A 13,389-nucleotide genomic window follows, 5' to 3' on the forward strand; every position below is an offset into this window, starting at 1 on the left:
TGGACCGTTGTGCTGTTCCCAGTCCGCACAGTCCCTGAGGGTTGTGGCGCTAACCCCTTTTGTTGACTGTACTGCCAGGGCCTGATGCAGAGTTGGAGGAATTTGTGGTGCCCACCACTCATGCATGTCCTCAAAGAGCTTGTCACAGCTCCTCTGAATGGATACCATCTTCATAAATATGCATGCAATCTAGTGGTAGAAATTAAGTAAACAACTAAAAGTCATTGAGGAAATAGGGAGGCATGTACAAACTCAAGCTTTTATTAAAAGATACTCATGCTAGTCCAGACATTCGACCTAGACTGGCAAGACTTGCAAGACATGGTGTCAGCTTCTGCCAGGTGTACATTTACACATTTCTGACTTGAGTTTTATAGATGATGAATTGTTTGCTTCTCTGTTATGGAGATGAAGTATTTGCATCATTAGAAATGAATAAAAAGTCAAGTATAACTCAATAATCCCTTTTCTGTCAACATACATTATGAGCCTAGAAAAATCAATACAGTTAAAAAAAAAAAAAGAAAAAAAGAAAAATCAATACAGCAAATTGTCATGGGTGTCTGATTCTGCGGCCCAGGCCTGGATCTGTAAATCATTCTGGGGCCATGTTCAGTGACAATGGATGATTTATTTACTATCTCTGTGCTTTAATGTGCCCTGTGATCAGGGAAAAATGCTAATACTTAGGTTGTCTTGAATATAAATCAACTACCATATGAACTATTCTAGTTGCTGATGCTAAGAATAACCATGCTTTTTCTCTCATGTACTGGGATTAAGTCTATCTCTATAGAAGTTGTTCAGCTGGGTTGTAAGTCCCTACATTTACACAAGACAGATGCTCTTCGAGTGTATGTTCTTGTCCTCAAGAGCTGCTCGAGTTGCAGAAGATAGACAAATATGCAGGGCGTTCTGGTTCTGGGCTGTTATCATTTTTTCTTGCTTTTGATGGATGTTTCCCACACCCTCCAGTCGGTGGGCCACCTTCCAGGTCTCAGGGCCCATCTTCCACCCTGTGTGGAACCTTGAAGAGTGGTTCCTGGCACTTCCCCTAATCATGCTGCACTGACATGCTGCTCCTCTTTGCTCCTCTGATATCCATGGCTGCTCCACATAAAGGTTCGCTCTCTCAGAGGTACGAATCAGCATCAGAAGAATGCTATCTGTTAGAGTTGCCAATTTCTGTGAACACCCGCAAACAGCTTTCAGTTCCTGGTAACTAATGGCTCTGCTCAGCCCAACCCCACACCCCATCCACACACACACTGCCTTGTTCTGGAAGAGCCTAGGGTTCCTGTCCACCACCTACAGCCTTCAGGGCTGTTCTGACTCTGTCCCACCAACACTGCTCTCTTCTCTGGAATTAGTTTTATTTGGTTGTGTTTTTTTAATTCTTTTTTGAAACAATATATACAAGCAGAAAAGTGCACATATATTTGAGTGTATTGCTCAATGTATTATCACTAACTGTACATAGAACCCATTCAGGTCCCCAACCATTCCTGACTCTGAACAGCATAAATTTGCTTTTTTGTTCTCTTTCTGTACTTTGTAGAAATAGAATTTTAAAATAGATTAAGTAAACTTCATGTAGCTTTTACCAGATATGTAAAATAGGCACAGATTTTGAAAGATACAAAGATCATTGCTTACATGTATCAAACTCAGCTCTAAAAAAGGAAAAACAAAAAGGTTGTGATCGAGTATGAAAATAGGGTTGCATTGCAGATTGTCCTTTGTGTTGATTCAGTGGGGCTGGCCATTGCCCAAGTGCCCAGTCCTTCCTGGCTTTTGAATCTGCTCCTGCAGACCACCTGGGTCCCCAAAGCTTAGAAGTCCGACGGGCTTGGCTTTCTTCTAGAAGGCCTCAGACTGTGTGCTTGGCAGCAGCCCTCCTAAGGTTTTCCTTTCATGGTGAAGCCCAGACGGAGTCCCTCACACTCTTTAATGACCCAGGGGCCAGTCCTCACAGAGACTGGGTGGGTTCTGCATGTTTGTGAGACCAAGGGAGAAGCCCCAGCTCTACTCAAGCTTCAGAGCCTGAGCCTGAGCCCAACTGCCAGCCAGCATGACCCATAAACTTCTCCTGACCTATGAACTATTGGGGCAGGGTGAGCACAGCTGCAAAGTGCCCACCTCCAATGATTAGTGTCCTTCCATGGCTGGTCCCAGTCAGTGACCTGCTGTGCCTAAGGCACCATTGAAGATAGACAACAAGGTGGAGGAGCAAGTCCATTCTATCAGAGGCAACTCTTCTGCAAACCCTATGAACTCAGGTAGACTGTACTGCTCCTACTTTAGAACATGTAATTACCATCTTGCCCCAGAATGACTTGCCTTAGCACCTGGGTTCATGTCCCTCATGGTCAGAGGGGGCATGCATAGTTGCAGTGGTCATGGAACCAGTGACTCCATGAGGGTTTCTCAGAGGGGATCCATCTTCGCAAGCTGGTAGAGGCCTCCCAAGATGACTGAGGTTTTGTCACAGGTAAGCTCTGTCTCAGTTCTCCACAGGGTCTACACAGCCTACAGGTGTGAGCAAGTGGTCCCCAAACAACATAGTGTGAGTTGTCACTACTCTGACTTCACAGAGTAGACAAGTCATTGCTTTGTGGTCTTGTCAACCCACAGGGCACATCGGTTGTTCCTTGCCTGGTATATGGTGATTTCAGAGCAAGGTCTAGTGAAGTCCTGTGCCTGGGAGGGGCTGGGAAGGGACTCAGTGATAACAGAGCAGGCTGGTACCCACAAGTGAGAAAGCAGGCTTCCTTTTCCCCCTAGATCGCAGGAAATCAGGTATCATGAGGGAAATGGATGCGATGAAGAGCAAGAAGAGTCAGTTTTTGTAACATATATTTTCTGTTATCTCGTTGTTTAACTTCTCGGTTTCTTTTGTGTGTGAGGTGCTTAGAATCTCAATTTCTACCTTTGTTTTCAAGATTACTCCCAAATCTCTTATATGATCCTAAACATCATTCTTCTGTATTCGCTTTGGGGTAATTCAGTGGGTGATTTTTTTGTGTGAATTCCATTGGTTGGGGTAATCTTCAGTTGATGGCTTTTGGTTATCTTGATTTTTTTTTAATTAAAAGATTATTTTATTGGGGGCTGTTACAGCTCTTATAATAATCTAACATCAATTGCATCAAGCATATTTGTACATGTTGCCAACATTATTTTCTAAGCATTTACTTTCTAGTTGAGCCCTTGCTATCAGCCCCTTTTTCCCTCCCTCCCCCTACCATATGACCCCTTGATAAATTATAAATTATTTTCTTATCTTACACTGGCCTCTGTCTCTCTTCTTCCATGGTTTCTGTTGTTTGTCCCCTTGGTATGTGGATTTGTGTGGTTATGTGTCAATCATTGCAATCGGTTTCCCTTTCCTCCCCTTTTCCCCAACTTCCCCCCTGTCCTCCTGGGATCGCTACTTACATTTCTGTTCCTGGATTTTGTGTCCTAAGCTCTTACCTGTAACTTTGCACATCCTCTGGTCTAGCCCACAGTGCAAGGAAGGCCTGGGGTCATGATAGTGGGGAGGAAGTCACACGGAACCCGAGAACTAGTATATTTCATGGGTGCTAAACTGCACCCTGCCTGCCTCATCCCTTTCTTGTGACCCTTCTGTGAAGGGATGTCCCACTGTCTGCACGCGGGTTTGGGGTCTCTGCTCTGACCCCCCTCATTCAACAATGTTTGTTTGTGATCTAAGCTTGAAGTTATCTTGATTTTTTTTAATGATTAATGCTTTTGGTTGTTGCTTGTTTGGCATAGTGCTCCAGTAGTGGATGATGTGCAGTGTTCTGGGTTGTGTAGAGGGAAATGGGTTGACTCTTTGGGTTAGAGGAGAAAGATCAGGTAATAGTTGAAAATTATATTGTGTGGAGATGATGAAGAACTGATAGGTTTGGGTGGATGGCAAGAATAGATTTGAAATGTTCAAATAGAGTACTTGAGCTATACAAAAAGTAAGGTTTATATGACAGTATTAATCACAAGTGGTTTTCTGGTTAGGAATGATTTTTGATAAATTGGAAAAGGGAATTTTAAGAGGTGTGCTAGTACTTGTTCGTCTGTGTTAAAGTGTCTGACTGAGAATGGGGAGCGAGTCTTGAGGTAGTGGTGTATGGAGGATATGAAAAGTATATCTTGTAATCTACCAGAATGATTTATCGACTCACTATATCATATATAGAGAGCCAAGCAGATCCATGTTACTGGGTTTACAACAAAGACTTCTTGTTTTGTTGACAATCTGGTTCCCTGCTTTAAAGGACTATCATATGGAAAATAGTAAATATGAGAATTCTGTGCCCTGCCATGCTTTTCCTCCTTAATCAGGGGTCCCAGGGAGGAAATAGGCCATAGGAATGGAAGTGTGATTGTTGGGGGCCATGGGGGGTTAATCAGGGGGAGGTCATGAGGTAAATCAACTAAGCTGACGACTGGAAACCACTGAGGTTGATTGCTATACTGCATTTCATGTTCTCTGGGGTCTGGGAGGCTTTTATAAAAATGATTTTTAAGTCAAAATAGTATTGAAGCACCCAGAGTTCATTTCAAGCATCTGATTTCCCAAGGCTCAGTTCCACCTACCTGTTAAATTCTGCTTGAAATTGGTCGAGTTCACTAGGAGTTTCTATATACAAGCCGTGTTTTCCCCTGAGTTGTAAGTATTAGAGAGCCATGTTGAGTGGAGAATTTCTTTAATAAAATAAGAATTTATATTTATTTTACACACGTCTCTTAACTAAGACACATGAACTTCTTAACCTGATACATTTTTAATGAGAAAAAAATGATCATATGTCAGTAACCCACACACATACATATCAAAAAGTATACCAAGTGTTTGTTCACTAGTGTCAGGGGAAGTCAGCCCCTAACACATCATTACGGGTCCGGTAGGTGCAATTGTACAGAGATAATAAGTAAAGATCATAGTAAAGTTATAGAGAGCATGAGAGATAGAAGTGAAGTATTGAAGTAAATGGAGTCAATTATTCATGGTAGCATGCTCATCTCAGCTCCTCTCGATGGTCCTCATGGAGGGAGATAGTCCTTTTTTAATGCTAGCCCAGGCTTCTTATATTCTCTGGGGACATGCAAGCCCCCTAATTTCAGATGAGTACATAAATCGCAGGGAGGGGTTATGCCATAGGTAATGAGAAGGGGTGGTCTAGGGTCATACATGCAATACATGTCACAGAGTCAGTTTGGCCTGTTCACTGACTCAGTTGATAGATATCATTATTGGTAGGGTGAGAACGCTTGGTCACAGGCCTCAAGGAGGAATAGTTTATTGTCCCCAGTAGCAGGGAGTCAGGCCTGCCATATAGTCTGGTTGATTAACTGCCCTAGAGACCTACCCTGTAGTCTGGTGACTAACTGCCCTGGGGAGGATATCTGTAAGTGTTTGACCTCTCCTCACACACTAGAACAGTAAAAAGACAAAGACCATTGCAATGTTGGGAATCTCCCTTACAAGAAAGATAGGTGATTTTTCTGTCAGGAGAAAGGATCCAAATATTTTACAGGTTTAGGATGGAGAAATTCCAATAGATGATGTGGTACCCCTCTCTTTTACGAATATAATGCATGTATCCAAGAACTAAGTAGAAGTGATGATAAAAAAAATTGGGGACAAGTTGAGACCTAAGAAATTCAAAATAAAATAAAGCCAGGATCTTGAATGGAGCATCAAGACTCTCCTGATTGGATCAGAAACTTTGAGCCCCATTATACACTAAGGGACAATTACCACTGAAACATGGCCATATATAGATTACCCTAGTGCCAAGAACGTAAAACTTACTTCAGATATGTTAGGATACTGAAATATACATGGCTGATTATCTCTGACTCAGGTAAGCATGTCCAACTCTTATTCCCTAACAGCAGTAGTGTGTTAGACATGATATCGGGAACTGTGCTTTATAGTAGGATTTACATCCATTGTATAGTGCATGAGAATAATTACTTCCTGAGGAAAAAAAACAAGACAGAAAAGTTCTTATGTGCCTGATTTCAGACCAGGCTGGCAGTGGTATCCTTGATGGACCACAGCACATTGAACTTTGTTCTATGTAAGCTGGCTATAGACAACTTTACCACCTCAATATGTATGAAGTTCCCTGTGCAGTGATTTACTAACTGAATTCCCTCTCCTGTATCACATAAAATGCAAGTGGTTTGTGTTTTTCTAGAAAGAAGCCTCTGCTATTTTAGAAGGAACTACATTGAATTATCACTGATGGGAGCACAGATTGCCACAGGCCCTTAAACGCAAGCTGACACATCGTTATGTAATAAATACATGTACCACATGGCAGCCATATACCTCTTAAGGATTAATGCATGAAAAAGATTGTATGTTCAGAAAATAAGTGATATTGACTTTCTAATAACATCTTTATTGAAAATGTTAGAAAATAATGGATCAATCATTTCAAAATTCCAATATATTGATGAGATACAAAAATAAAATGCCTATATAATTAAAAAGAAAATAAGTCAGAAAATTTATGTTGTTGTATTCTTGATGTTCAGTTAACCTTTATATAAAACTCTTATACATGAGTTTCTGTGGATCTGTTTATCTCAAGTACCCAGACTAACACATTATGGTACCTTAGGAGTGAGGTACCAGAGAAACAAATCGAGAGTAAATGTTTGTTCAAATGTTTGCTTACTCACATCTAACCAATCAAAGCCATCTTATAATGTGGATGGCTCCAATTCGCAGAAGCACCCATAATGATTCACTTATGCCAGCAGCTGAACTGGTAAGGATGTGTCTGTGGCTGCCCTCCATCTCTCCCCTCTGGTCTCTGTGTTAATTCACATCCTGCAACCACCACCCACACGGACTCCGCACCCCTCCTCCTCCTCCTGGCTAACACGTCACGGAGGGGGGTTGCATTACCATGAAAGTTCTTTGTCAAAGTCTTGTTTTTTAATCCTATTAGAAATGGATACTCTTGAACCAAAACACTGGTCATATGAGGCTGGTTTCAAAATGAAGGTTGTGTCAAGAGCAGAAGAGAGCAATAACAGTAGGGAATTCTGTGTTGACGAAAAGCAAGTGAGGGAGTGGCGGAAAATGAAGGCTGACTTGGAACAGATTCCAAAAGCTAAAAAAGCTCGTAGTGGATTAATGTCTTTTTAAGGGGCTTTAGAGAGTGAATTGCATAAATGGGTTATGGAGTGTCGTTAAAATGGTTACTGTGTAACACGCATGTTAATCCGCATACGTGCTTCACAAATGGCTAAGGATGACAAACATGAAGCACCAGGCATTGAAAAATTTACTGCATCAGCAGGATAGTGTACCCACTTCCTGAATAGGTTTGGCCTAAGTTTGAGACAAAGCACAAAGATTTACCAGAAATTGCCACAAGACGCTGAAGAAAAAATTACTGTATGTCATTCCAATCATTGATTATAAAACAAAGAAGGATTTATAATTATGACCTGGCAGATATTGAGAATATGGATGAAACTGCCATGACTTTTGATCTTCCAATCAACAGAACTATGGCAAGTTAAGGAGAAAAAAACATTTTTCTCAAAACCGCAGGAAATGAAAAAAACAAAAAAAAACACTTTACCCTTGTTCTATCACGTTTGGCTAATGGAACTAAGCTGCGTCCTGTCATTATTTTTAAAAAACCTTGCCTAAAAAGATCAATTTCCCACCAAAAATTTCTGTGCATGCACATGTTAAAGGCTGGATGGATGAAGATGGGAAAAAAATGGCTGGAAGAAATTTAGAACCAATGACCAGGAGCAGACTTAAAGAAAAAGCCATCGTCACTTGTCTGGGATATTTTCAGAGCCCTCCTACCGGATGACATAAAAAAAATTGGCAAAATCTAGTAAAGTTACTTTAGCCGTGATTCCAGGTGGGCTTACATCTGTACTGCAGCCTCTGGATGTATCTTTGAATAAGCCTTTTAAAGACCATGTGTGAAGGATGTGGCATGAATGGGTGTCATCTGGTCAAGCCCAATTAACAAAAGGAGGAAATCCAATGAATCCTAACAGAGTTAACAACAAAGTGGGTTCGAGATGCATGGGAAGACAATGCAGAAGACATGGTGCGACGTGCCTTCCAGAAATGTAGTAATAGTAATGCTTTGAATGGCAGTGAAGACTGTGCTTTGTATGAAAATGACAGCAGTAGTGATGATGGCGATCTCAGTGAGGACAGCATCTATGATGACCTCACACCAGCTGAAGCTCTGCATTGGGATACAGATGATGATGATGAGGAATCCAGTTTTGAAGGATTTTAACTCTACATTTTAGCTTGGTTGCTGATTGAGCTAAGGGAATAGTACTCATTGTTGATACCTTATTGTTTTTGTTGAACCTGTTTTCCACTTATTGTGCTGGTTTACTAATGTTAAATGACTTTTCCTTTTGTTTTTTTATTTAAAGTAAATATTTAAATACATTACCCCCGATGTCTCCATTTTTAGTAATTTTATTTTCATTTGTTTTGATTATTGAAACTCACCAAGTTTCTGCATTTTCTTCTTCTTTTTTAAGCCTTTTATTAGGGACTCATACAACTCTTAAACCAATCCATACATATACATACATCAATTGTATAAAGCACATCTGTACATTCTTTGTCCTATTCATTTTCAAAGCATTTGCTCTCCACTTAAGCCCTTTGCATCAGGTCCTTTTATTCCCCCTCCCTCCCTGCTCCCCCCTGCCTCATGAGCCCTTGATAATTTACAAATTGTTATTTTGTCATATCTTGCCCTATCTGGCATCTCCCTTCACCCCCTTTTCTGTTGTCCATTCCCCAGTGAGGTCACATGTAGATCTTTGTAATCTATTCCCCCTTTCCAACCCACTCACCCTCTACCCTCCCAGTATCGCCCCTCACCCATGGTCCCGAAGGTATTATCCATCCTGGATTCACTGTGCCTCCAGCCCCTATCTGCTCCAGTGTACAACCTCTGCTCTATCCAGACTTGCAAGGTAGAATTCAGATGATAGTGGGGGCGGGAGAGGAGTGCAGGGGAGGAAGGAAGCATTTAGGCACTGGAGGAAAGCTGTATTCTTCATCAGTGCTACGCTGCACCCTGACTGACTCATCTCGTCCTCTAGACATCTCTGTGGGAGGATCTCCAGTGGCCGACAAATTGGCTTTGGGTCTCCACTCTGCACTTCCCCCTTCATTTGCTATGGTAAGATGTTATTTTCTTTTCTGATGATGCCTTATACCAGATCCCTTCGACACCTTGTGATTGCACAGGCTGGTGTGCTTCTTCCATGTAGGCTTTGTTGCTTCTGAGCTAGATGGCCACTTGTTCACCTTCAAGTCTTTAAGACCCCAGACACTATCTCTTTCGATAGCCGGGCACCATCTGCTTTCTTTGCCACATTTGCTTATGCACCCGTTTGTCCTCAGCGATCGTATCATGGAAGTGTGCACCCAATGATATGAATTGTTTGTTCTTTGATGCCTGATAACCGAGCCCTTCGGAACCATGTGCTCACACAGGCTGATGTGTTCTTCCATGTGGGCTTTGTTGCTTCTGAACTAGATGGCCGCTTGTTTATCATCAAGCCTTTAAGATCCCAGACACTATCTCTTTTGATAGCCAGGCACCATCAGCTTTCTTCACCACATTTGCTTGTTCACCCGCTTTGGCTTCAGTGGTTGTCAGGAGGATGAGCATCATAGAATACCAATTTAATAGAAAAAAGTATTCATGCATTGAGGGAGTGCTTGAGTAGAGGCCCAAGGTCCTTCCGCCACCTTAATACTAAACCTATAAATATAGGCACATAGATCTATTTCCCCATCCTCCTATATATTTGCATGTACATGTCTTTGTCTAGACCTCTCTAAATGCCCTTTCCCCCCTAGCTCTTTCCTCTATTTCCCTTGACTGTCCTCCTACTCCACTATCATGCTCCTTCCCCACCTGGGTTACAGATATACCTCTTCGTTACCTTACCCTTGATCATTCCCTACCAGGCCTGCCACTCCCACCTCACCAGCAATTTAGATACCATGTTGTTCCCTTGTTGCTGGGTTTGTTATCACCACTTCCTTATCCCCCACCTCCCCCTATCCCAAGTCCCCCCCGGAACTGTCGGTCCCATTATTTTTCCCCCAGATAGTTCATCCAGCCTGTCTTATTTAGACAGATCTGTGGAGATAATAACATGTACAAAAACAAGACAGAGGAAAACAAAGCAATAGTATACAACAAAACAACAACAAACCACTGACAAAGAACAAAACACATCAAGAAAGAAGAGCTTGTACTTAGTTCAAGGATCATTTGTTGGCTTTAGGAGTGTTTTCCAGTCCAGTCTGTTGAGGCAGCATGCCCTGGCCCCAAAGTCCACTTTCAGCATTCCCTGGGGACCTTGCTGCTCCATTCCCTTGCTGTTCCGCTGCACTCCCCCAGTGCTTTGCCTCAGTGTGGTGGGATCAGATCGGACGCAATTCCCACACTGTGTCTCCAGTGCTGTCCCCTGTAGCGCCATGGGTCAGTGAGGGGCATCGTGTCTCATAGTGGGGCCAGCCTTGTTGTCCTCTCTGTGGACTGGCTGCTCCAATCAGGAACATCTTCCTCACAGTCTGGTGGGCCAGGCTATTCTCCAGTCTCTCCTCCTCCCCGTTCATCTGCTGCCATGTGCTCTGATGAGATATGTCCCTCTCTGGGTGCTGCAGAATCAATGTCATCCTTTGAAACAAATTCTTCTGGGGGAAGGGGCATTTTCTTTCTTCTTGAGCCCTTGGTATCAGCTCTTTGCTTTTCTCCCCTCCCTCTTCCATGCTCCCTCCCTCAGGAACCCTTGATAACTTATAGAGGCTATCAACAACTTGTGATCACACAGACTGATGTGCTTCTTCCATGTGAACTTTGTTGCTTATCAGCCAGATGCTTTATCGTTTGATAGCCTGGCAACAACATCTTTGCTCATATTTGCTTATGCACCCACTTTGTCCTCAGCAATTGTGTTGGGAAAGTGAACATTGTGGAATGCCTGGTTAATAGAATAAAGTGTTCTTACATTGAGGGAGTTCTTGAGTACAGGCCCAATGTCCATCTGCTTCCTTAACACTAAACCTATACATATATGCACCTAGAGCAATTTCCCCATCATTCTATATACATTTACACATATATATATCTGTTTTTAGATCTCTACAATTGCCCTTTGCCTTCTAGTTTTTCCCCTATTTCCTTTTATCCCACTATCATGTTCAGCCTTCATTTGGGTTTCAGTAATTCCTCCCAGTTACATTGGCCTTGATCAAGCCCTAACAGGCCTCTTATACCCTCCTTGCCATTGAATTTGGATCAATTGTTATTCCCTTGTCCCTGGGATTTTAACACCCACTTCCTTTACCCTGCCTCCCCTTCTCCCATGTTCCCTAGAACAATCAGTCCCATTGTTTTCTCCTCCCCATTGTTTATCCCACCTACCTTATTTAGATAGGCCTGCAGAGATAATATGCACAAAAAAACAAGACAGTGAAAACAAAGCAACAAAAGAAAACAAAATCATAAAAACAGAGAAAAGCCTGTAAATAATTCAAAGTCCATTTGTTGATCTTTAGGAATTTTTTCTGGTGGAGTCTCATGGGGTGTCAAACCCTGGCCCCAAAGGCACTTTTCGTATTCCCTGGTCACTTTGTTGTTCTGTTCCCCTTGCTGTTCTGTTGTAGGCCCTTAGTGTTCCATCTCAGTGTGGTGGGGTCAGATCAGATGTAATTCCCACATGGTCTCCAGTGTTGTCCCCTGAAGCTGTATGGGTCAGTGAGGGGAGTCAGTCAGGGATGTCATATCTTGTAGTGGTGCTGGCCCTATAGTTCTCTCTGTGCTTTGGCTTCTCTGAAGAGCAATATTGTCCTCAGGACACTGTGAATTCTTATATTTTGTGTGAGGCTAGCAGACTGAGTCCGTTTTCTCACATTCCTTACATTGATAAGGCCATTTTCCACTGTGAATTCTCATATGTTCAGTGAGGATACAGTAAAAGTTCCCTCATTTTCCTTATATTCATAAGGTCTCTCTCCACTTAAGTCTCATATATTCACTGAGGCAAGTAGAGAGAGTAAAAGTTTTCTTAGATTCCTAAAGCCTCTCTCCACTGAGCATTCCACTATGTTGACTGAAGCTAAACAGAATGCTGGAAAGGTTTCTTACATTCCTTACATTGATAAGGCCCCTCTCCACAGTGAAGTTTCATGATTTTTGAGGGTAGTAGATTGAGAAGAGTCTCTTTTGCATTACTTACATTGATAAGGCCTCTCTCCACTGTGAATTCTCATATGTTTATTGAGGGAGGCTGATTGAGAAAAAGTTCTTTTACATTCCTTACATTCATACGGCTTCTCTCCACTGTGAGTTCTTACATGTTGATTGAGGCTAGTCATTTGAGTAAAGGTTTTCTTACATTCCTTACATTCATAAGGTCTCTGTCCATTGTGAATTCGCATATGTACATTGAGGTCAGTAGATTGAGTAAAAGCTTTGTTACATTGCTTACATTCATAAGGCCTCACTCCATTGTGAATTCTCTTATGTTGAGTGAGTTGTGAGGATCGAGTAAACGTTTTTTCACATTCCTTACATTCATAAGGCCTCTCTCCACTGTGAGTTCTCATATGTTCATTTAGCCTGCTCATTTGAGTAAAAGTTTTCTCACATTCCTTACATGCATAAGGCCTCTCTCCACTGTGAATTATCTTATGTTTATTGAGGGAGGCTGATTGAGTAAAAGTTCTTTTACATTCCTTGCATTCATAAGGTTTTTCTCCACTGTGAGTTCTCAGATGTTGATTGAGGCTAGTCTTTTGAGTAAAAGTTTTCTTACATTGTTTACATTCATAAGGCCTCACTCCATTGTGAATTCTCTTATGTTGAGTGAGTTGTGATGATCGAGTAAACGTTTTCTCACATTCCTTGCATTCATAAGGCCTCTCTCCACTGTGAATTCTCTTATGTACACTGAGGGTAGTAGAATGAGTAAAAGCTCTGTTACATTGCTTACATTCATAAGGCCTGTCTCCACTGTGAACTCTCATATGTTGAATGAGGTGTGAGGATTTAGTAAAAGTTTTCTCACATTCCTTGCATTCATAAGGCCTCTCTCCACTTTGAGTTCTCATATGTTGATTGTGGCTAGTCATTTCAGTAAGTTTTCTCACATATCCTTACATTTATCAGGCCACTCTCCTTTGTGAATTCTCTTATGTTGAATGAGGCATATGTAGTTGAGAAAAAGCCTTACCACACTGCTTATATTCATAACACTGGAAACTCCATGAAGAGTGTTTTCCTTATATCTTCCCCTAGATTTTACTGGAAAATATCTTCTGTTGAAAACAAAAAGTTAAAA

At 41.8% G+C, this 13,389-nt stretch overlaps 1 protein-coding gene across 1 annotated transcript; it reads right to left on the reverse strand.

Annotated features, from left to right (window-relative positions):
• Positions 1-12,277: 12,277 nt before the first annotated feature.
• Positions 12,278-13,180, reverse strand: LOC142427672 (uncharacterized). Its single transcript, XM_075532832.1, has one exon. It carries the CDS (start codon positions 13,178-13,180, stop codon positions 12,278-12,280), a length of 903 nt encoding a protein of 300 aa, XP_075388947.1.
• Between the last annotated feature and the right edge of the window lie 209 nt (positions 13,181-13,389).

Source organism: Tenrec ecaudatus, chromosome 15 (genome assembly GCF_050624435.1).
Source record: "Tenrec ecaudatus isolate mTenEca1 chromosome 15, mTenEca1.hap1, whole genome shotgun sequence".
Taxonomy (NCBI): Eukaryota; Metazoa; Chordata; class Mammalia; order Afrosoricida; family Tenrecidae; genus Tenrec; species Tenrec ecaudatus.

Excerpts from the sequence above, each read along its gene's own strand:
- LOC142427672 (XM_075532832.1), bottom strand. The coding sequence starts at position 13,180 with ATGACTAGCCACAATCAACATATGAGAACTCAAAGTGGAGAGAGGCCT.